Genomic DNA, 23,927 nt, shown 5'->3' with positions numbered 1-23,927 from the left:
TGACTTCAAAGACAAGTTTATGATAAAAATTCAGATGAAAAACCATCAGGATCTTACAAACTTGACATGATACTCTAAATCACAGATCTCTAAAAAATTAAAAAGGTTAAATAATAAAAAAAAAATACAAAGAAATCTTTACCACTTTTCCAAAACAATAAGTTTATCTTCTGACAATTTAATAGAAATAGAAAGTTGCCTTCCCCCTCCAAAACAAAACAATAAAAGCAGAACACAATGCAGTTTTTGTTGAGAATTCACGTCAATTTTTTTTCCTGTTTAGAGGGAGGTTGATTAAGGGGAGGGAGAGAGAGAGACAGAGAGGAGAAAAAAAATAAAAAATTAAAGAAAAACAGGGCAGAGGAGCTCAGAACTGCCACGTGCTCCTCAGTTCAACAACATGTGTGAGTGAATACAGTTCGCTTCAGAAGATCCGGCCTCTGCTTCTGTTCCCGCGGCCTCCGAAGCCTCGACCTCTTCCTCCTCTGAAGCCTCCTCTCTGCTCTGTAATCAAACATCACAAAAGAGAATTTAGCATATAAATGAACCTGCAGTATTACATGATACTATGCTGGCAAATTGGGCTTTGCTTTTTGTATAAATCATGGTTTCACCCAATTTTGACTTATCCAAGTCCTGGTGAAGGTATATTTACATCAATCAGATACCTTTAACCAGAGCGACTTACAATCATTAGTTACAGGCACAGTCCCCCTGGAGACACTCGGGGTTAAGGGATATGCCCAGGGATGCGACGATAGTAAGTGGGGTTTGAACCTGTGACTTTGTGGTCGTCTGGTTAAGAGGTGAGTGTGGTACCCGCTAACCAGACTCTTACCGTGAGGAAAGTTGCCGATGGTGCCGCTGTACTTCCCGCTGGGTGGGTTGTATATCTGTCGCGCATCTCTTCTTGGCAGTGGCGAAAGTTTTTTCATTGTCGTACCCGCACCAATATCCTCTTCGGACTGCCTTTTTTGTCTGCAGCATACACACAAAAGCAAACTTTACTTCAAAGGGGCCTAAAGGAACTAATTAAATGGATAGATAAATAAGTAAATAAATACATCGTCTTACCCTAGAGCAGCTGCTTCTGTTTTCTGTACAGGCTTCCAGGACAGAGTGACTGTGCTCTTGTATGAAGGTGGGTTGTGGAAAAGATCCTAGGGTTGAGGACAATTAAAAGGAATTAACAAAAGAAAACGAACATAATATACCATTCTTGCCTTTAACTGAGCAAATACCTTAATTAGGACATTGATGTTATTGGTGATCTTCAGAGCCACAACCTTCAGTTTGTTCTGGAAGAAGAGTAAATTGTTCAGCTGAGACAGATGGTATGAGATACTACATGTGGCGAAAATAGAGAAATAACTGCCGTACCTCATCAGTCTTCAGTGTATCTCCTGTTTTACCCTGCAAGGCGACTCGGAGCTGACGAATGTAAACCTGCAGACCTCGGGCAAAATACTGTAACCTAGAAATGACAAAAGAAAACTGAGCTTAAAGATTTTAAAAACCAAAGATTCCTTGACTTTGGATGTTCTGTGAACACAATTTTCAAGACTTTCACCACAAAGGGTAACATTTACATTATGAAAGGGGTGAGAAATACCTGATCTTGAAGTCTTTCAACCTCTCTGTATTGATTTTATCAATGAGGAAGTCGGGGAGCTTCTTCCCCAGCTGGTGAAAACTGAACAGCAGACACTCAACATAACTGAACTGCAGCTTGGGCTCCTCGTTGCCAGTGTTCTCCCCATTCTCTCCTTCTTCTGGCGGCAGTGGCATGAACTCCTGCAGAAGGAAGAGGACACAGTCGGTAATCCCAAATAAAACTATTCTTAAAACAGTAACCACATATCTAATCAACCACTGGAAAGAAACGAACTGATTCTAAATCCACAAAATAGCAGTAAAGACAGCACTTGAGCCACTGTTGAACTGCACCAGCGCTCACCAGCAATTTTTCAAATAGCATCATAAGGTTGGCCTCCAGCTTCTCCATGTCACCACAGAAAGGACTCATTTCAGCCAGGAGCTTCAGCAGCTGCAGGAAAAGGTTACAGTTTATGGCATAAAAGGCACAGACTTCAGGAAGAAAACAAACAAAAAAAGTTCCTCTAACCTCAAGCTGGACGTCCAGCTCAGCAACAGGGCTGGTCAGGGTACTGAGGTTTGGCAGCACGTGCTCACAGAAATAAGTCACAAATCGAGTCGAATGCACATTTTTCTACAAATCAAAATAAGACCACACGATTTCCTGTATGTTAGTACCATCGCGGAAAAAAATACAAAAAAACAAGCACGCAAGTGACATTGTGTCTTGCTCACAGAAAAGAGCGGCAGGGCCTGCCGTGTACACTGCTGTAACCGGTCCACGGCGTCAGTATCTGCTGGGTTGAGCACTTGCTCCAAAAACGCCTGCTCTGCCACCAGCTCCACCAGCTGCTGCCGCCCGCTGACCGTCTGCAGCGCCTTCAGCCCCGACACGATCCGCATCAGCAGAACAAACTCTTCCCCTGTTACATCCTCAAGGACCTGGTGCACAGCAGAGTCAAGTTGGACTCCGGTAGGTCAAAAGGTGGAACAAACACTTCAAATTCAGGCTTTTGCCTTACCTTCTTTGTTTCGGTGAAAATGTATTCCTCCACCTCCTTTGTCAGAACGTCCTCAGGCATCGTCTTAAGCTTGGTGGAGAGGAACTTAATTGCCCGCTCCCGCACAATATCCTCTCCCTGCAGTATCTGGCTGAAAAGACCCCCCAGTGTACCTGGGAAACAAGTTCCACACGGTTAAGCACTGAAGCCTCTCTAAAACTTGACTTCGAAGGCAAGCAGCAACAATACCTTTAGCGTCGATCTTAAATATGGAGATTAGTGCTGCATTGACCTGGTTAAATTCCGCCGAATCATCTGAAATAAGTACAAAAACAGGCAAACAGAAATTATGTAGAAAGTTTTGCTTTGCTCCCTGGATGTGTTTTAATGTCACCTTATCCTACCTGTTTGCAACAATTGTGTCAAGATGTCTGCCACCCTGGGAAGATTCTCTCCCGCGGCAAATCGTGGCAGCTCCTTAATAGCCTGCCTCCGAATCTACAGGTCGGGAAAAGAGCACAGTTGCAAAAAAAAAAAAAAAATATTCAGAGCACTATTAAATTGGACAAATAGATAAATAAATACAGGGCTTTACCGAAACATCCTCATCTTCACACAGGTCAAGCTGCGCGTTGATGGCGGCATCAGAGAGGTCTGGAAAACTGCTGAAGAATTTAGGGATGAACTGTGCGGCCAAACGCTTCTCCTTTGGACCGCCCTTCACGCCGTCCAGGATCACCTGGTATGCATCTTTGTGCTGAAAAGGGGGAAATAAAAAAGGTAAAACAATAAATCACTACTTCATAGACAACTACAAATATCATGCCTGTGAAGACGACTACTACCACCACCTCCTTTAAGCTTTAAGACTAGTCTCTTGGGACACAGGAGCACAACCAAATCTAAACATAAACGTCCAAGTTGCAACGTTTAAACAAGAGCGCACACACACAACTAAAAAAAACTTTAAAAGTGATTGTACAGCGCGCTTCGCCAGAACGGCACACTGTTGACAAGCGGCAGCCACGCTAGCCGACTAGCCGCTAGCGCGGCTAGCTAGCCGGCTAACGGCGGGAGAAAGCGCGCCCTGGGCTCACCGACGAATTAATGCGCGAAGACGGTGCGGGGGAGGGAAAAAAACGGGCGCCCGTTCGTGCCACCAACTAACCGAACTCAGGTCCTCCTTGGCGTCGGCAAGAATGCCGTAGTTGCGGTAAAGCTCCTCCACCGTGACCGCCATGAGCGTGGCCCCGTCTTCGCTCGGCTAGCTGACGTGAAAAATGAAAGACCTCGGGTTGTCCGACCCCGGCGTGCCCCCCTTCTTATTTCCGACTCGAAATGTCGTGCGCGGCAGCGAAGCGCGGTCAGCGCGTAAACGCGGAGCGGGAAACGAGGACGGAAAATGCCGGAGGCTCCTGAGCTGAGGCTCTAGGCCGCTTCTTCGGTCCCTACTACGGATAGCGGTGCGGCTGATGAAGCCATTAGCCAATCGGCGACGAGCACGCATGCGCACTGAAGCTATCATGCTACGCTGTCTCCCGTAAAGTTTGGTTGAACGTCAGGAACGCGTGTTTCGTATTAAAACTTGTGCTTAGCTGGGCCCACAACGCCGTGAAAATTTCGTCTTGTATCATTAATATTTATATTCATTCTGAGTTATGTTCGATAGAGTTCATGTCTGATTTTGAGCAGTGACTTACCTTTGGCACACTAGGTGGCGCGAGTGCATTGGCGTTAATTAAGTGTTCAGCTCCTTGAGCTCCTTGAGAAATGCAATATGCAGTAATAAAAATATAGCGTTTTATGCTAGGCATGTGTAGGGCGTGTTATTTTGAAGATCTTGATCAAACAGTCTCGAAAGGTCTCATGCAAAAACATAAAATGTACAATATATGCTCAATAAGTGCTTAAGCTGCTATAATTATGGCTATGTTTACATCAGCCCTTTATCTGTATGGCAGTGGTTAAATGCTGATGACACATTTCGTTGTACTTTGTTCACTGCACTTTTTAAAAAAAAATAGTTTCTTTAAGACTAGGTAAGAAAGAAGTTGTCAGAAAAACAACCATCTTAAAAAACAGGTTCAAGAGATAGACAATGAGAAATTATTTAATTACCATCCATGCATCTTGAATGGGTCTGTGTGAAAAAAAAAACAGTTCTATTCAAACAATCTTGACATTTTAGTACATCGACTACAGCTAACAAAACGCTTTTTTCTAGGAAACTGACCTCGGATATCTGGACCAACGTCGATGTAATAGGATAAAGCAGGTGATGGCTTCATTAACCTATATTTTTGTATATTTGTTAAAGTATAAAATACACTGGCAGAGCTCTACCTGTTGATTCAGGAGTAAGCATTCATTGCATTACCTGACCCCAGCAGGTCAAATGTCTTAATATTGGACCTCAGGAAAATACGTTTACTGCTCTCTAAATCTTATTATAGCCGTGGAGCAGGTCTGACATTCTTCAGCAAGTCTCTAAAGCTCCTTATGCACTCCAGGAACCACAAATAGACCACACTGTGGTCACGTTAAAAGGCACTTTGGTTAAACATGACATGGTATTGAAGAAGAAGAGTTCACCTGGGCAAGGAGCGCGCCTGAATACAGCAGTAATATAAAGCACATAAACTATAACACAGTGATTAACACGGTAATTTTAAAGAGATTTTCATTCATGACATCCATGTCTCCTTATTAATTATCTCTACACAACATTGGATAAACATTTTTTTTATTAGTAGAAACCAAATTAAATGAAGTTTTATACATCAGTTAGAATCAAGTTCAAGTCAAGTTTCCCACCTTTTAAAACCCGTCAGAGACCTTTACAGTCCCTGCAGAAAAGTTAGAATGCAGGCGTGACAATGCGGCTTGGGTCACAAAACACGAACTTGCTTGCGATAAATAACATTGATCCTTGACATGGAGCACATTCCATAATTGTTTGCACATTTTGTTTTCCTGAATTTCCTGGAAATGGAATACCAGAGGGGGAAAAAAACGTAACGATCAGAATCAATACGGCCCCCCTCCGACCTTTTAACTGTAAGACTTAAAAAATCTCAAGCTCAAGGAGTCCGAACAAAGAAATCGTAAAGGCATAAGGGTGCAAGTTCACTGAGGGCACCACTATTTAAATCTCGTAATCCCCGGCACCTCGGAGTTGTGCAAGGTTTGTGTTAATACCAAACGAAACCTTTGTAAACACACCAGCGAGGCTCAGTGGGACTCGAATTCCACACGCCAGTGGCACTTCACAGCGGAGGGGGCCGCATCTGCCGGCCCACGTGGTGGGGGAGGGGGATCCGACCCTGTCCCCTCGCAACCCTGCAGTCTCCTCAGCCGCCTTATCCAAGAGTTTCCCGTTCCTGTACTTTAAGGTGTCCGTCAATGTGAATTTGAATGAAAAGGAATCAGCGGGCATCATAAAAACCCAAAAGCCGGCAGTCAGCAGCCAGCTTCCACCTGCTTTACCTTCATGGTCTACGCCGCTGGTCCTGGGTTACAGCCCAACCCAGTCCAGTCCAACCACAGGGCTTTGTGAGGAACTCAGTGGAGTGTCTCTGGTTTCGCTACTAACTGGGAGGCACACAGCACATTTCTACAGAACTCTGACGCCTGGAGAGCCCCGCCGCGATAGACGGGGACTCCAGGATGTCCGGTTCGCTGGAGAAAGTCCTTCCCGCTGTGCCACCTGCGCCATCCTCACCTTTGCCTGGGTGCATTCTGGCTGCCGGCGAGAGGAGCTGAATGTCTGTGTGGGCGTTGGCCACCGTGTGGCGCCGCACCCCGATCGACTTCTCCTGCTCCACCAGTGGTCCCAGTGGGTCTGTGGCATACTGCGTGATCATGATCTCCGGCTGTCCAACCCTTGCAGACCTGGATTGAGCTGCAAAAGTTCACAGAAAGGTTAAACACACCAGACCCATCCCACAGAATTTCACCCCATGTTGCCTCAATTGGACCGATCCTGGGCATAATGGAACAGAAGCATATACGGGGTATATAATATGTGTGCTGTCCTTGGCCTGTTTGTCCTCGTCCTTTTCAAAAAGCACCAGAGATCTTCAAGTTTCTCTCTTCAGTCAGCAGGCCACCGGTGAAGGGCTTTAATGCATGTTTTGTGGCTCTCCATTTTGTTCCGCGTATTCAGCGGCTAATGGTGGAGGTCTGTATGTGGGTTAGCTGGTGTTTGTCTGTCTGTGTTTCTTCTAGGTGCAGCTTGGTGGCTTGATTGGTGGCTGGGACTGAAGCCCGTGCCTTTAAATGTAAATGGTGATCCTTCCGCTAGCGGTACTAACCGATCCACTAACACAAGTGGCCGTGTAGGATGCCGACGACGTGACAAATCAAGGCAGCTCAAAAACCCGGACGGTCTCAAAAAGAGGACATCTAGCATCTACCAAGACTGAAGCAAAAACAAACTGTCTATATATGCACTTATCTTGACTTTGGAACGGTTTACGGTCCACTACTATTGTTAACAATTCCAAACACTGGATCAAAGTTGTATATGGATAATGTTTTTTTTGCTTTTGAAAACTTTATGATTCATCGAGATTCCTGTCATTTTTTTTTATTTGAAGACTTTTAATACAGAGAGTGTCACGTGACTCCGTTCACGTGAGCCGGGTAACGCGGAAGTGGGTGACGCGTCGCCGGTGCTCAGTCTTTGTTCAGCGGCCGGCAGAACAACTCACCGTCGGTTTCTCATCGTCTCAAAGTTAGCCCGATCCTTTTCTACCTTTGTCCGCCCTGTGTGTTTTGCATCCTGTTGTCTTCTTCCCTAGGGTCTCACCCTCGGCTTGTGACATATAGAGGTAGATACTTCCAGTACGGCTGACATGTTTTGCATTGTTTTATGTTTGCACTATTTTGCACACTTTTTATTGTATTGTAGATTTCAGCTACTTGCAAAATTTGAATTGTTGAAAAGCAATGCCTTTTCATAATTTGTATTATGTTTGTATTATGATACTCATATAAAAAACTTGGTATTTGTATTACAATATATCATGATAATAATCGGCGTCGTCGTCTTCTCCACTTAACCGGGTCTGGGTCGCGGGGGCAGCATCCCAAGTAGAGAATCCCAGACAGCCCTCTCCCCCATGATAATAATCAAAATCGGTCAATATGGAAAGAAATATTGTGATAGTAATTTTGTCCGTATCACCCAGTTCTACTCAGAAGCCAGAGAAAACCTAGTCTCTGGTGGGGTCAGTATGGCTGATGGCCTTTTTACGACTAATCTGGATACAATCCCCAACCTTGCTTTTCTGAATTTACAATCTACAGTTTACAAGCTAGCTGCTTCACGGCACAACTCTACTCGTTCAGCCAAAAAAACATTCACTCATCAAAATACCACCACCATTTAATGTCACACGCCCGCTCACCATGTTCCCTGTGGATGTAGTTCCCAAGGTATGGGGAGATGACCATGCCCACCAGCCTCTCCAGAAGGTGATACTCCTCACTGGGCCCACTGGGCTCGTGGATTCCCTACGGGAAGAAATATACACATTGGGAGAATAACTGAGACTAAAAGGAAGTTGAGCAGAAAGAGTAGAAATTAAAAAAGGTATATCTTCATTTGTGCAATAAGATCACGTCAAGCATTATTTTTTAATGGCTGATCACTAATGAAAATGTGTAAATTCAGAAATGCATTATATCAACCAGTTAGAACATTCACAATGCAGAAATGCATCTTAATTTATATAGAAAATATTTTGAAGGTTTACGTTTTTTATTTTATTAACTTTAAAATCCACTAGTCTGTCTTTGACCTTTTATTTATATCTTTACCTAGAGTAGAAAAACTAGAAAAAATGGTTCTTAATTATAACGTACGCTCCATTTAGTTGTTTTTTCATTCAACAATGGCACACTGGAAATAAGAGGGCACTGCAGGGTCAGGACTATTGGCCAAGTTATATTCAAGATTCACCCTGTGGCCTAAGTACCAACAGCTCTCCAACGTTCCCCTTGTTTTGACAGTAAACAGGATTCAGGTTCATCTCAAAGGCTCATCTGAATGACGAGGGCATGGATATATACATGGATCGGCTCTCTGCGCGGAGACACAACCCAGCGCTTACTGGTAAAGAGCTTAACGCTCTCTCAAGAACTCGATCCTGGAACCACAGCTGGAATCCTGGAATGGACCAGACCTGGGCGGAGATGGGTCTGATGGTGGCCCACCTTTACCTGCAGAATGAGCAGCATCTGCCTGATGGCGGGTGGGAGTGAGAGGGGGGCTTTGGGCAGCAGCTCCTCCAAGGACAGCTTCAGAAGCACCAGGTCCCTGAAGCTCAGCAGGGCCATCTGCCTGACCGACAGCTCCTGGCCCTGGACACAGAGACGAGGAAATGAGAGGGACCCGCCCACAAACTTCTTCAGAAGCAGGTTGGTCAGAGGTGTAAGGTGCCACTTCACCTGCACAGGATAGAAGATGGCCTGAATGGTTGGCAGGATTTCTGTGAAGAATCGCCCCCACATCTCAGACAGGATGATCAGCTGGTCCTCACCTGAAAGCGGACAATGGGGCACAGATGACCATCTTGGTGCATCCACGGCAGATGTAGGGTAAATATCTTCAGGAAACGCCCGACCTTACCATCGTACAGCTGAATCCTCTCCAGTATGTACACCAGCCCTTTGTTCAGCAGCTGGTTCTGCATATCGGCGTGTAAAAAAAGAAGCCCGGTTGCCACCGATTAATCAGACTACGGTGGCATAACGCGACGAGAGGCTGCGTACTGACTAAATACAGCATCACCGGCAGATGGCTGAGGAGCCACCGTGCACATATATGAATATGTATATGTCGTCAGATGGACTGCGCAGATCTTCGCCATTTGTTCTCTTTACTCCTCATGCACAAAACCGGGCCTGAACTTAACGGAATTGTGTACAGGAAACACGGCGACGGGCCCTAATTTTTACCTGGAGATACTCTGTAATGAAAGAGCCCAGCTCCGTCTTCAGAAGCCACCTGCAGAGGTCATTTAAGTCACATTTTTAAGGGCACGTCTACAGGAAACAGCAAAAATGATCATAAAACCAACCAGGCATCTTTACCAGCCCTGTGCCTGAGGCGAGATGCTTACCGGATGCTCTCGTTGAGGGCGTAGAGCTCGTTGGTCTGCAGGCCTCCTCCCTGGAACACCTTGATCACCGCAGTTTGGACGCTTTTATTGCAAAGACAGAATACATTTTACATTTTTACATTTACAGCATTTACCAGACGCCCTTATACAGAGCGACTTGCAATCAGTAGTTACAGGGACAGCCCCCCCCTGGAGTGTCTTGCTCAGGGACACAATAGTAGTAAGTGGGATTTTAACCTGGGTCTGGGCCTAGCGGGCTACCACCACCCTGATAGACAACACAGTTGCGAAGAGCTGCGGGAATAATCAGACCCGACGCTGAGCAAATAACTAAATCAAGTAAGCAATCGGCTACCGCAGTAAACCTTTAACCTCCAAGGGTCCAACCGTCCACTGCGGTGCTCCTCAGAATGGGCTTCTGTTTGGTGAGATTTGGTTGATCAGACCAGATCTAATCAGCAGCTCATCATGCTGAAGCAGGCGTATTGGTGTCAGGGTTATTCATTGACATGGACGGGCTGCCATTGAAATAGAAATAGAAAAATTTTAATATAAAATGTATTTTGTCCATTTTTTACCCATTACAGTTTGCGGCTTTGAACCAGAACGACACCTGAAGGTTTCATTTGCATGACTTTTTCATTCGCATTTACACTTTACCCAAACCAAACATGTCTGACCAAAACGCAGCCTTTAAGGTGGCTTAGCGGGGCCTGACGCAAGTAAGCATTTCTGGAGCATCCCTGCCAACCTCTCTGTCCCACACGGAAAGTAACCTCGCCAGTAACATCCTGTTCCCCTCTCGGCCTTCCTGAAAGTGGCCGGACGGCATCGCACACGTTTCCACGCGGAAAGACACAGGGCAGAAGGTCCACTTCCGCTTCCTGGCCCCCTTCGCACGGCTCAGAAGCCGCAAGCCCGGCCGGAATCCCCAGTGTTGTTCCACACCCATGAGCCGCTCGGGGCCACGATGATGACAGGCTTGGAGCTGCGGTGTGATGAGCCTTCTTAGAACCTTCCAATTCTGAAAGTTTCCCCAAAGGAAGTCCACTCTCCATCTTGCACGATTTTACACCAGAAATACTCCACGCGTGGGACGGTGCGACGATGGTACCCACCTGTTCCACACGCTGGTGTTGGACAGCTGCAGTGCGGGCGAGCTGGCGTGAAAGCGGGCGAGGTCCGTCAGCACGGGTGAGCTCATGAAGCGCGGGCGGGGCCGCCGAAACGAGCCCATCGTGCACCAGGGCTAACGTGAGAGACAAGGGGAGGGGGAGCAGCACAGACAGCATAAAAATCAGCATATGGTAATAACTGGGGACGGGTCGATATCTTGACAATATCAGCATTTATCCAATCTGCTGTATTGCATTGTTCTGATTGTGATCGTGACCAATTGTTTTAACAATATTACGGATAATGGGACTGTTTTTAATTATAAAAACTTGCTCACTTGTTGTAATAAAGAGTGTATTAAGAGTCCATCATGCAAGAGACCACCATAGACCTCCATATTTAAAGTATTATGTTCATAACCACAATATTTGATAATTTCACCACAATAAAAAAAAAACAGTTTTTAATATAATGTTGGTTTAGTGTGATTTTTGTAAGGAACGCTGTTGGCACTACAGCGATCACTCGAGTTTGTTTGCAAGCCTGTAAACCACCTACAGCGGTAAAAAGGACACGAACGGCCACAGCCACGCTAAATATGGGCTGGAAATCCCCCCTTTCGCTCATTTAAGAGAGGAACGGGGTGTCAACACACTCAGAGCGAAACTCTCGCCTGAAAACAGCGTCACTACCTGCGCAGGGGACAGGCAGCAGCTGAAACCAGAGCGGCGGGGAGCTCGGCCTCATCTGAGATAAACTTCCTCTGCTTTCTGCAAGCTTCCTGCTTGTATCTCACGGCACACGCGCGTGGTGAACTTTGCAGCAGAACGCAGATGCCGGCCGACATCTGAGCTGCTGTCCAGCCGAGGCTAATCAATTTAACCAATCGGCGGCCTGGAAGGAAGCCTCAGCAGTGCAACCGGTGCCACGCGCCTTTTCACACAGGCCTTAGCAGCAGAGACACCATCACACATAATTCACACGCACACACAGACACACACGTCAGGCCGTCCAGCCATCCGCCGCCAACCGTCCCCGGGCCAGCAGGCTCTTGACTCAGACGCGCCCTCCCACTCGGGAGCGTTCTGGAGACCACATCCCACATCGCCCTGTCCCACACACATCTGATGGCAGCATCTGGCTGCTGCAGGCTCGCCACATGGCACCGGCAGCCCGAGCAAAGAACTGTGCGCAAAATGAACACTTAATAATAAAAAACTAAAAAAAAAACCAGCAGACTGAATCTGACAAGTTACTTCTGGGTGCACTGGAGCCATCGATCCGGCTCATTTCTGCCTGATCGAGTCGTGATTCTCTCGCTGTGCTCCCCTGGCGCAGTGTCCTTTGTGGGTTGCCTGGTGACGCGCTTTCTCGGACCCCTGTCTGCGTTCGGAGGGGGGGGGACATGGACAAAGGCGCGCTTGTACGGTCCCACAGCCAAACCAGAGGAGGAGGAGGAGGAGGAGGAGATGCTCCACACTGCGCACCGAGCGATGTCACTATTTACATCACGTACAGAAAGCGCCTTTATACAAGTTGCCGGCCACTGTCATGGGAATCTACTCAGTGACAGTTAATTAAATCAAGATTTCAAGCGTGTCGTCTTATTTCATCTCGATCTACGTGGGGAGGAACGCACGAACTTCACAAAAATCAATTAAGGCAACGCATGCAAACATTTATTTAATTTTTAAAAAAGGGTTTTCCACTAGATAGATGACGTTTAATGTGCAGTTGCTCATCGCGTCGCGTTACTTACTGTCACGGTCCTCCTCAATGAACGATCCACGGTCCTCACATGTGTCCGAACCGAGCCGAACTCACAGGTGCGGCTACTTCGCACCGCATCCCGAACAGCACATGTGAAGTTTTTTTTTTTTTTATTATTATTTTATTATTATTATTAATTATTTTTGCATAATCTGTGACCAGCGCGGCAGCACTAGTTCCGGGAAGCAGCTTTCTCTGCGACGAGCGCAACGACAACTGGAGGCGCGCCGCTTGGCCACCGAGGTCCCAGGCAAATTACAGCCCCGGGTCCCGTTAAAGCGGGGCGTCTGCGCAGGCGCATGCGCCGGGAGGACGCCGACGTCGGCGCTGGCTGGAATTCGCCGCTCCTTGCGCGATTTCTCCGTTCCACCTTAAGCGGTGCAGTGGCGCTGGTTCGCCGGTAGGGGGCGGTTTAAAACCCTGGGTTCACAAATGTATGTGTATGTATGTATGTATGTATATATATATATATATATATACACACACACACACACACACACGCGCACACAGACACACACACACATCAGAATCAGAAAGTTAAAGTCGCTTTCACACAACCTCAAACAGGTTTTGTAAGACGAAAAACAATGAAAATTGCAATTCTACTCCTACTATCACTATGAATAATAGTACTTTAGCTATAACGCTGCTGATTAACGTTCTGTTGTCATAGCAACAGGTATTTCTGACCCCAGCCGATAGTCCTCTTGTTCAGTAAAGGAAAGGGAATGTCCCAGAAGCAACAGTTAGTGCAATGATCCTTAAAAGAACAGTGCCATCTAGTGGGGCCAAAAAAATTTGAGAATCTCTGTATGTCAGTCTGGCTGGTTGTGTTGTTGGGACAGTCTTTCGGACAAATTTATGGAAAAGCCCATTATGGACAGTGGGCTAAATGTGGAGATTTAATGTAAGCAGGAGGGTCAGAGGAGTCTATGAAAAAAATATAGCTAAAATTATTTAGCATGTGGTAAGGAGGACTAACCAATGACAACTGAATCTCAGTTTAAGTAGAAAAAAGTATAAAGAAATGTATGTTATTCCGACAACATAACGGTATAAGGTCGCTTCACGGACCCTTATGCAAAAAAATGGCGCTCTGAAGGTTAAATCTTGATGACTAGTTCACAGGCGCAATACGGTGAGAAAGAAAGTTCGAATGAGGAGCCAACTTTAGTCTTGTGGGGTGTTGTGGAGAGTAGTGCCATCTTTCTACGCAAGTGTTTCAGGCCATATTAACCACACCATCCATTGACCTCTTCCTGTTACAGAGGCTACCAAGCTTAAACTTGAAATAATTTGAAAGAATTGGCTGCTCTTCCCACAAATTTACACAAGACCGACACTTCAGTGCAATCACCATCATGTACGCATGATGTTTGCACAGCATTTGACGATAGTTACTGCTGTTTCACCACTGCTTTGTTGTTGTCTAGATGATTTCGGTGTTTTCAGTCAAGATGATAAAGCAGTTTGAAATGAAACCTGATCAGTCACTGTTTCAAATGCAAGCACATTTCATTGGTGTGCTGAACTGTGCATTTGCACACCGTATGTTAACTCAGACAGAAGTTTTCACATGTGAGCATGCATGTTCCTGCCATGTTTTGGTGGTCTTGTTCCTGTGTAAACAACCATGGAATAGGTGGATGGGCATTGCTCAAACTGACCTTTATATGATAAATTGGTGCCTTGCAGAACTGGTGCTTTCCAGCTTTCCCTTATACTGAGACTTTGATAAGCAGGTCTAAATTAGTGTTAGAAAGAGCTGAATTGCAAAAATCTTTTTTATTACAGTGTGCAATTGTTCTGCCATATTAACCCTCTGAAGCTCAGATTATGCTAAACCATTCCCTTGACAGTACTGGCTTCAAATGAGATTACTAAAAAGAAATTAGTGGGTTACTGCACATGCTTGGCGTATTGTACATTAAACCAAATTCCTCCCAGTAGAATACGATGTCCATGATGGTAAAGCCTGCTGATGTTGGTCTGTATGCACCCATCCATGAGGTTGGGTGGATTGTATGGGCAAATCAGTGTATTGTCAAAGGGCTCGTTGCACATTAGTTGTGCACCTAGGCAGGTGCCTACAGACCATGTGTCATGTTAATTTGTGTTTGTTCTGTTCATTACAACTGCTCATTGTGCAACTGTTAAACCTCGGTTGAATCTGGCCCTCCACTCACATTTAATTTCATTTTGTTGTTTTACTGGGGCTTAGCCAACTAGACATTTGGGAGCCAATGTATGTACACATTTGATCTATACATATTCTTCAGAAACATGGCAATGTTGCATATCGACCTGGCACTGTGCGGCTTGCCAAAGACTAGTGTACATTTGCAATAGTGTCAGGGTACAATGACACAAGGTCTAAAGGCCATCAAGAGAAAGAAAGTCACATTTCCCCACTGCCTCGTTATGTTTTAAGTTGTATGTGTTTAATGAAAAACATGACAAACTGTAAACACGTTTCATCGTCGTGTACAGACTCCACCACTACTAGCATGAAGCTGCTGGATTACGTCATCGTGCAATTCCGACAGGTCGACCTGTCATTTGTAAACTAAAAGAAAAACAAAAAACAGATGTGTTTGGATAAGACAGTCATCTCCGACAAACGCGTCACCCTGCTTCCGACCATCGCGGCGACGTCCACCGCACGTCGTTTGCGTTTAATTCGCACTTTCTCCGTTGGCCCGCGGTCGCTTCGCACTTCCTAAACCGCGAGAGCCAATCGAATGCGCCCGCTGACGCCACGTGACCAATGCGGGCCGAAACGCCGAGTCGCTCTTCTCGGCTTTCCAGACCTTCTTTGGTACTAGTTAGTTAAAGAGGAACACCGAGCTGAAGTACAGAGGTGTACAGAAATTTCCACCGAGTGGGTCGCGGCCAGCGTCAGAGCGTTCGCTGTGTGCGTTTTTTTTTGTTTTGTTTTGTTTTAGACAAACACAGTTAACACTTTACGGAGGCAAATGCTATTCGCCAAATAGCACTGAGGTCGAGCACCGAGCGACAGCGCGGGCATTATTTGCGCTGTTTCACTGCACAGGAACGCAAAAATGTCGTCTCCGAGTCCGGGCAAGCGGCGAATGGATACCGACGTGGTGAAACTGTATCCTTTTTTTCTGGGCACAACCAGCGGACGAGGAGAATTGTCACTTCCCTGCCGTTCACGCCGATCGCGTCTGAAATGCGTGCCTTTTATTTACGAACCTGATCGGTTTATTAATGCTGGACGATCCTTCGAATTATCCCAGCCTTCGCGTCTGTCTACTGTCTTTATTTATTTTGTTGTTGTTGTTGTTGGAATTTGTAAGACGGAACAGTTGCAGCTAGCCAAGCCGCGATTGTAGCCGTACTACAGTAGAAGCGTAGTTTGGCCCGAAACGACATGTTCTCGCACAGATAAGGAGCCAGGGGACGGCCAGTTAAAGCTGGCCGATTACGATTGACCGCGGCTAGCTAGCTAGCTGGCCGGCTAACGGGCTAGCGGGCTAGCTAGCCGCCTCAGCCTCCGCGTTGAGCAAAAACAACTCGGCCGGCCAGCTCCGAAGTGACCGGGTGTCGAGCGACCCGAAGCCGCGCTCTCTTTGTTCGGGGAACGGTGATTTATTTATTTTGAGTGTGAGTTTTTTTTTTTATTTTAATTTTTTTAGGAAAGTCGCCTGGCGCAGGGTGAAACGGGACCACAACAGGGCCGCGGTGTTTACTGTGTCACTGGGGGGTGGGGGGGACGTCGCGTAACACGCGGAGTTTTACACCCCCCCCCCCGTCCTTCTGACAGGTGAATAAAACGACCCGCGGACGCTGGCCACGTTTCTGGAACAGTTGTCATAAGTTGAGAAGTCGCGAAATGAGCGGAAAAACAAACACACACACACACACAAAACAGTAACATCGGCACATCAGCGTCGTTGCGTAATACGGAGCACTTCCAGAAATCGCCCCAAAAACAAAAGCGATGTAATGTTGGCACCAGTCCCTCGCTCCTTCGCCGTTGTTCCGCCGTTTTGTGCGTTGTGTTTGCAACTAGTTGCGCTTTCAAAGTCTCACACACACACACACACATTTCGTCAATTTAACTAAACATCTGAAGTTTTGGTCATGTCATATATTTATTTTATATATGTCTGACCATTAAAGCGTTATGCGGAGCTTGAAATGCGTTTCGATTGTCGACCCTCGTGTTTTTTTATCCGGTGGGACGCAAAGCTGGAAGAACGGGATAAACATCCTCCGTGCAAAAGCGCATCGGGCGTTTTATTATCATGGTTATTGTTATTATTATTTTTATACAGATACATCGGATCATTAGTGTAAAAACGCGCCATGCAAACGGCTATCTCGATGGCTGCCAACCCCCTGCTCACGGAGCCGTCCAAGTCGGTGTAGTTATTTACAGTTGTTCGGCTGGGTACGAGGCAGGCGCCATGATGTCACGCTCTAGTCGTTATTTTGCGAATTTCCCTTTAAAGACGTGTTTACAATGTCCCCCTTTTGCAGTTTGTCAAGGTTAAACACGCCATCGGGGATCCAGCTTTCATATTTAATAGCCATACGCTGTGTTTTTTTTTTTTTTTTGTTTTTTTTTTTTTAACTCTCCCATTTTGTGACCCGAGGTTAGGTCGACGAAGTCTTCCTTTCACCCCCAGCGTGCTTTGCTTTACCCGACTTTTTCGGGCTTGTTTTTATGAAATGCTAATTCTTTGCTTTTTGACCTTTTTTGCGGACTAAGGGATCTGCGGGGCGATGGGGGGACGAATAGAGGATCCGCAGACAAATAGATCTGGGTTTGTTTTTGTCCTCATGCAGCGCGGACTGTGGCGCTGATTGGCTCAGCTGTTACTATCCGGAAACCGCCTGGAGGCGGGGTCCAGCGAACAGCTGATCGGGTGACGTCACCGGCGACGCTGGCAAGGCCCGCCCTCCTGCCCGCCTGCCTCTCTAGTATAATCTGATTAGGCCGAATGAGTTCTGTACTTTAATTCCATGAAATGTCTTTTTCTTTCGTTCTTTTTTTTTTTTTTTTTTTTTTTGTGAATGTTTGAATTTAAACTGTTTTCAACAGCGTCCCTGGCCAGTATAAAGACGGGGAAGGATCAGTGACACTCTTTACTAAAAGCAGGAACTGGTGACCCAAGCAGTTACCTTTGTGACATTGATTTTCACCTTCTGATTCACACAGCACAACAATAATGCTTCCGCTTGGCCATTAACGCTAAACACACTGTAAATTTCAGTATGTAAACTACATCGGGACTTTATATGTGAACTTTTGCTAACCTTTGTCACTTGTATAGATAGTTTTCGCATCACATGGTCAAATTGGTGGGAATGTTCAATACCCAAAACGCATAATAATCTGAATGCAGAAGCAGTTATGGTTGCGTCCTGTGCCTCTTTTATTTTTTGGTATATGGGCAGCTGAGAACCGCACTAGTGAAACTTTTTCAGTAAATGCAAAGGATCTTCAGTAAATGACTAAGTGCAGTGTGCGTAACGTTTAACGTGTTTTTCTCGAGATTCTGGAGACTCAGAGATTTTGAGTGACTGCACAAAGACTTTGGTACACAGAATAATTTCCTCCTGGGCATGGTCTTGTTGACTGGCTGGCCATTGACAGCAGTTTTTAAAGTAGGATTTCAATGTATTTTTGGCCATTTGCAAGTCACCCGGCCGCCGAAGTTCCTTGATTTAAAAAAAAGATGCAGGTCTGCAGTTCCGGAGGAGAAGAAGGTTGTGTAACAGAACCGTTGAGACACGTTTATACAAATCTGCCCAGACAAGAACATCAATACTGTCACATGCTAAGTCACAGAGGAACGGAAAACACTTTGAACTTTTCCAAACAGGCCCTGTAACATTTCGCTGCGGCCCGGCCGCCGCGTTAAATGCCGCTCATGAGCAGCGTTGTGAATGTACTTATTCTTTGGCCTTTTTTCTTTGTGAGCTAAATTTCCAGTGCGGTGTTATGACGTTTAAAGAGTTTTCATGTCATTTCTAAAGTGAGGACGACGCATGTTTGTGATGCCACACGTGGCACCATTTGGTGCGTGAAGAGGCAACTGCTTGTAAATTTATCTGATGCCTTAAGGACAGCTGCACTGAGCATGTCTCAGAAATGGGCTTTGAGACTTTATACATGTTCGATCAGCGCTGTGTGATAATGGGCGACCGTTTAGCGTTGCCCTCCCGTAGCAGTTCTTTAAGGTTTATGTGCTTCATGCTCATGACTTAATGCACGTTTTCTGTCTAGTCAGTCCCGGAGGGCTGTGCTTTTATTTTTTTTTGTCCTTTCGTACCTTTGCTCCCGTCTTGTTTTACCCAATAATTGGGTTTGTATTCTGTTTTTTTTTTTTTTTTTTTTTCTCTTATGCGTCTTTAAATGAACTTTTGTTTTTGTGAAATACATTTCTGTAAAGCAGTTTGGTCAGCTGCTGGTTTTGCTGTAATAAACTGACTTGGTTTTGTCTCATCAGAATGAATATAAGTAATGAGTAATAAGGATATTACTTTAACACTGGTTCACATTAAAAGAAAATAATCATTTTTTTAAAGAGAAATATTAATATTAAATGGTCACTCCAAGAAACAGATATGAAATTTGCAGGACAGACAAAACCACAGTCTTCCCTTTAATGTTCTTAAACCGGTTATTCGCATAACTGGTCTGTAGTGGATTCATGTTTTCTTCTTTTCTTCCCGGTTATTAAATTTTCCTTAATGCATTTCAAAAGCATTGAAAGCAAACATGAAGTTACCATCCTCAGCGGACTGAACGAGTTTGTAGTGAAGTTTTACGGACCACAAGGAAGTAAGAAAATTATTCTTTTTTCACTTCTGGTTTATAAGGAAAGTCGAATTCTATTATTTAACAGAAGTATGTTCTAATTGTACAGAGTCGCCTCTGCTCGCTTTTGTCATTACCATAAGCAGTTTCATGAGAGGATAATTAACTCTTTCAGGATCGTTCAAAATCATCCCCATCGAGAGAATGTCAAGAGTGAGAAATGCTGTCGTCACAGAAAAAAAAACTTTGTCTTAATAATTTCTTTCTTTCTTATTCTTATATTTTACAGCACCTTATGAAGGAGGTGTCTGGAAGGTGCGAGTAGATTTACCAGACAAATACCCTTTCAAGTCCCCATCAATAGGTAAGAAAGACACCGTAGTCATGTGATAGAAGAGTGAAATAGCTTCCAAAAATAGGCTCCTTGAACGAGTGTCCTGATTAGGTGTAAAAGTACATACATAATTTCTCAGTCTGAGGTCATTTCCACCTACATGTACTTTAGTCATGTAGGTGGCAGTTTTGTGAACGTTTTGCGGCCATATGGGGCACCTGTTTGTGTGATTCATTAGAAGTTCAAAGGTCACGTTCCTCAGGATTATTCTTCATCAGATAAGCCTGTGACCCTGCTCTGCACTGACCACCTGTCATAACTGCCTTCCGTTGCTGTTCACAGCCACATTCTGTATCGTCCACAATGCCAGCTCTTCTGTACATCAATCTGTTTTTCTCTCTTTTTTTCAGGTTTTATGAATAAAATATTCCATCCAAATATTGATGAAGCGTAAGTCCAAAACAGCCCAATACAGTCTGTTTTTTGGTGTATATTTGCTAGTTTAGGGGGAAATGGATGAATTTCACAGTTTTAAAACATATTTTGAATGTACAAGATCGAGAACACAGTGTTGACTCCTTAACTATGGTTGTCAACTCGCCTATGAACCAGAAGACCCAGGTTCAAATCCCACTTACTACCATTGTGTCCCTGAGCAAGTCACTTAACCCTAAGTTGCTCCAGGGGGGGGGGGCTGTCCCTGTAACTACTGATTGTAAGTCGCTCTGGATAAGGGCGTCTGGTAAGTGCCATAAATGTAAATGTAAAACTATACTTTGGCCTTTTCAGGTCAGGGACTGTTTGTTTAGATGTGATCAACCAGACCTGGACTGCCCTTTATGGTGAGGAAATACTTCTAATATAACAAACAACAAACACACACACACACATTGGAAATTCCACATTGAAGTGCATAAATTAAGATGCTTGAACATTTCACTTCTGACTTTCATGATCTGTCAGTCACAGTCATTGCAATAAAACAAAACATTTGGCTGAATGTGTAATTGATATAGCATATATGAAGGCTTTGGAACTAAATTGTGAAAATAAACAACCTTGATATTCTAATTAATTTGAGATGCAGATATGAAGTACCCACAAAAATGCATTGTGAGTGAAAAGTTATTTTATCCCCCCCACAGATCTCACCAATATTTTCGAGTCATTTTTACCTCAGTTGCTAGCGTATCCTAATCCTATTGACCCTCTGAATGGAGATGCGGCTGCCATGTACCTGCATCGGCCAGAAGAGTACAAACAGAAAATCAAAGGTGAGTTCCTGGGCTTTCATGCTGCACTGCCTAAGATCTTCATACATTTACATGGGTTTCTTCACAACGCATATTTAATAGGTGGATTCAAAGAACACATTTGTGACATGCCACAAAACCTTTTCTTTCACCACCTTGTCTGTTTCTCGCTTAGAATACATCCAGAAATATGCAACAGAAGAGGCTCTGAAGGAGCAGGAGGAAGGTGCCGGGGATTCCTCCTCGGAGAGTTCAATGTCCGACTTCTCAGAAGACGAGGCCCAGGACATGGAGTTGTAATGAAAGCCAGACTCCATTTCACAGAGACTGATATTTTTCTTTTTTTTTTTTTTTTTCCCCCTCTCCTTTTTTTGGCTCCAAAATCTCAGAAGCAGACTTATGATATTCATATTTAAACAATTTTTTATTACTAAACAGGAATTTTTACGACTATATAAATAGCATCTAGGTTAAATTGCACCCTTCCGTGAGGGTTTCTTCATTTCTTTTATCATCCATCCCACAAACATGGCAAAGAGCATTGCCTCGTCCATCAGTGAAAACTGCCGAATCTGACAGCATGTGACAGCTAATCCTTCTCACTATTTGTGGACAAAAAAAAAAGGACTAAACAAAATGTTGGACAAACGAATGCTGCAGACTATGGGGGTTGGGGGAAAGCAAGCTAAAACTGTTGATATGTCAAGGCTGTGCTGAAAAGTTAACTTTTTTTTTTTAATTAAGAATTTTTTTAATTAGTATGTACTCATCATATGGACCCGTAGAGAGAGTTTTCACAGGCTTGAGCTTGTTGCATACTACCTTCTTTATTCCTGGTAAATCTTTCTGCTGTTTGTGAGTGTCTTGTTCATTTTGAGTCACCAGTGAGAGGGGAAGGGCGGGGGCGGGTTCGGGGACACACGACATCCTATTTTATGTACTCAAAATGTTACTATCATCATATATTTTTTTTGCATTTTAAAGCAACCCGTACTCCTACGTGACTTGATCTGTGGATGAGTGGTTTTTGACTTTTGACACCTAAAGGAACTCCTGTTTTTTTTTTTTTTTTCTTCTTCTTCTTCCCCTTCTCCATGGTGACCACCCACCTCATCATCAGACAGCTGGGTCAAGGCTGTAGATAGTGGAATCAATTGACTGACAAAGCCTGTCTTTCCTTTTTATTTTTTATGTCATTTTCTCTTTTGCTTGTTATTATCAGGATTACTAACATGGAAAGAGATCCCCCCAATAAAAATGCCTCATGCATTGCATTAAAATAGATTGCAGATACTTTCTTTGAATTGGCTTTTTTGCATGTGCTTGTCTCAGTTAATGGGTGTTCCCTGTGTTGTTGTATAGAGGGGGTTTGTTTCTTACACTTGACACGTGTGATTTGCTGTTAAAATTAATAGTTTGGAATATACTACCTCCGTGAAGCTAGTTTACATATTTCGTTATTGGAGGTCATTATGTGGTCACTTTTTTTTTTTTTTTTTTTTTTTTAAACGCCAACATCATTGACAAGTGCATCAAACAGTGTACACGTCCTGAAAATGTCTTGTGAAAAAAAAAAAAGTGTTGATATAAAGAGGATATAGCAATAAAGAGTTATGTGGAAACATTGTAAGACTTAATAAGGGCCCTCTTTTTCTAAATGTTTTAATCATATTGTTGAATAGTGAATGAAATCTGAGAAAGTTGCTGAGAGTTCATATCTAAATTATAGGTTAATTCATTGTATGCCTTAATTACAGGTTAATATGATTTGTTCATGTCTATAATCCCTGCAAAGTTATGTATTTACAATCGTATTTCATCTTTTAAAAGGAGTTAAGGTACTACTCTGGTACAACACAGTATATTTTGATAGGATGGGCTAAAGTGGCTGTTTTCTAATTAAATAGCACCGCTTATCAATAATTGGTTATGAAATATATAATTACTGCAAATATCGTATGACAAATATCACCTCAAGTGCTCACCATTCCTAGGAAGGTAGGTTAAAAGAAGAAGGTTCATGAAGCAATCATTTTTCTTCTTTTCGGCTTTTATTATGTTCATTCTGAAGAACAAAAAAGTTATGTTTTCGTTGAAATGCTCATGAGGATTGTTGTACAAGATCCGTTTACTTATTCCATTCAGGCTGTGTTTGTTGGTAACATATAGGGTGGTAGTAGCCTGGCGGGTAACTCGCCTATGAACCAGAACACCCAGGTTCAAACCCCACTTACTACCATTGTGTCCCTAAGCAAGACACTAAACCCTGATTTGCTCCAGTGGGGACTGTCCCTGTAACTACTGAGGGGTCAGGAAGCTTTGCAAGAAACAAGGCAACGCATGCACGGATCCCCCTTGACTTTACACTCCTAATGAACATGTGACGTCACAATCCCACTTAACTGAAACCAGTGTGACATGTGGGAACAACAAGCTACAGACGTCGTTTCACGTTCTGCAACACCACGTCTGACCACTAGGCGGCACTGGGAGTCTCAGAACCGAAGTGACTCTGTTGTCATTCAGGCCCCACAGCACCGGATGCGTAGATGAACGAAAGGGCGTCTCTACAAGCTCGGTGTGCAAATATACCAAAACCCAACACATGCGGGGATTAAAGCGATCATCGAGTTTGCTGCTAACTGACTTTCAGTGCGTTTTTACACATAGTTTGTTAAATACAACTCTTATTTGGTTCATGGCCACGCTGCTGCTGTAAACCATGCAAGGTGCTCGTTACTAGCGCCACTGTTACAAACATTATGTACCGTGGCCGTGATACCGGAGGTCTTAGGAGTTTTACGGTAACATGGGAGGCGGCGTCCAGAGCATTCTGGGACTTACGGTAGCGGGACCTGCCCCGTGCTTCCATGACAACGCGAGTTACAAGTGGCGAATACAGCCAGCAACAGGTCGAGACAATCGGACAATCCGTCC

General features: G+C 44.5%; 3 protein-coding genes across 3 annotated transcripts; 1 reads left to right on the top strand and 2 right to left on the bottom strand.

Moving 5' to 3' along the window:
* On the bottom strand, positions 1–4,088 carry api5 (apoptosis inhibitor 5). The gene is made up of 14 exons (XM_028958507.1): positions 3,766–4,088; positions 3,193–3,354; positions 3,002–3,095; positions 2,847–2,912; positions 2,619–2,770; positions 2,332–2,538; positions 2,126–2,230; positions 1,958–2,047; positions 1,613–1,794; positions 1,381–1,474; positions 1,242–1,298; positions 1,075–1,160; positions 839–978; positions 1–504 (listed from the first exon to the last, which is right to left on the bottom strand). Exons 1-14 carry the CDS (start codon positions 3,835–3,837, stop codon positions 425–427), a joined length of 1,587 nt encoding a protein of 528 aa, XP_028814340.1. The 5' UTR covers positions 3,838–4,088; the 3' UTR covers positions 1–424.
* Positions 4,089–4,691: 603 nt separating this feature from the next.
* On the bottom strand, positions 4,692–12,926 carry prr5l (proline rich 5 like). The gene is made up of 9 exons (XM_028958353.1): positions 12,600–12,926; positions 10,843–10,973; positions 9,725–9,805; positions 9,561–9,609; positions 9,232–9,289; positions 9,051–9,142; positions 8,823–8,963; positions 8,009–8,114; positions 4,692–6,498 (listed from the first exon to the last, which is right to left on the bottom strand). Exons 2-9 carry the CDS (start codon positions 10,959–10,961, stop codon positions 6,185–6,187), a joined length of 960 nt encoding a protein of 319 aa, XP_028814186.1. The 5' UTR covers positions 10,962–10,973; positions 12,600–12,926; the 3' UTR covers positions 4,692–6,184.
* Positions 12,927–15,424: 2,498 nt separating this feature from the next.
* Positions 15,425–22,283, top strand: LOC114766938 (ubiquitin-conjugating enzyme E2 H). The gene is made up of 7 exons (XM_028958315.1): positions 15,425–15,725; positions 19,351–19,427; positions 19,693–19,767; positions 20,148–20,187; positions 20,527–20,579; positions 20,883–21,011; positions 21,166–22,283. The coding sequence occupies exons 1-7, from the start codon at positions 15,673–15,675 to the stop codon at positions 21,288–21,290; spliced, it is 552 nt and encodes a 183-aa protein (XP_028814148.1). The 5' UTR covers positions 15,425–15,672; the 3' UTR covers positions 21,291–22,283.
* Positions 22,284–23,927: the final 1,644 nt, after the last annotated feature.

The sequence above is a fragment of the Denticeps clupeoides genome, chromosome 17 (assembly GCF_900700375.1).
Source record: "Denticeps clupeoides chromosome 17, fDenClu1.1, whole genome shotgun sequence".
NCBI classification, from domain to species: domain Eukaryota; kingdom Metazoa; phylum Chordata; class Actinopteri; order Clupeiformes; family Denticipitidae; genus Denticeps; species Denticeps clupeoides.
Note: the sequence above shows the minus strand (reverse complement) of the source record. Positions and strands in the feature narration are given on the sequence as shown.

Excerpts from the sequence above, each read along its gene's own strand:
- api5 (XM_028958507.1), bottom strand. The coding sequence starts at position 3,837 with ATGGCGGTCACGGTGGAGGAGCTTTACCGCAACTACGGCATTCTTGCC. Across the intron at positions 2,913-3,001 it reads GACACAATTGTTGCAAACAG|ATGATTCGGCGGAATTTAAC; the intron begins GTAGGATAAGGT and ends TACTTATTTCAG. Across the intron at positions 1,299-1,380 it reads ATACACTGAAGACTGATGAG|AACAAACTGAAGGTTGTGGC; the intron begins GTACGGCAGTTA and ends CTCTTCTTCCAG.
- prr5l (XM_028958353.1), bottom strand. The coding sequence starts at position 10,961 with ATGGGCTCGTTTCGGCGGCCCCGCCCGCGCTTCATGAGCTCACCCGTG. Across the intron at positions 8,964-9,050 it reads CCATCTTCTATCCTGTGCAG|GGCCAGGAGCTGTCGGTCAG; the intron begins GTGAAGTGGCAC and ends CTCTGTGTCCAG. Across the intron at positions 6,499-8,008 it reads CTACATCCACAGGGAACATG|CTCAATCCAGGTCTGCAAGG; the intron begins GTGAGCGGGCGT and ends GAACTTTTGCAG.
- LOC114766938 (XM_028958315.1), top strand. The coding sequence starts at position 15,673 with ATGTCGTCTCCGAGTCCGGGCAAGCGGCGAATGGATACCGACGTGGTG. Across the intron at positions 19,428-19,692 it reads GTTTTACGGACCACAAGGAA|CACCTTATGAAGGAGGTGTC; the intron begins GTAAGAAAATTA and ends TATATTTTACAG. Across the intron at positions 21,012-21,165 it reads GTACAAACAGAAAATCAAAG|AATACATCCAGAAATATGCA; the intron begins GTGAGTTCCTGG and ends TTTCTCGCTTAG.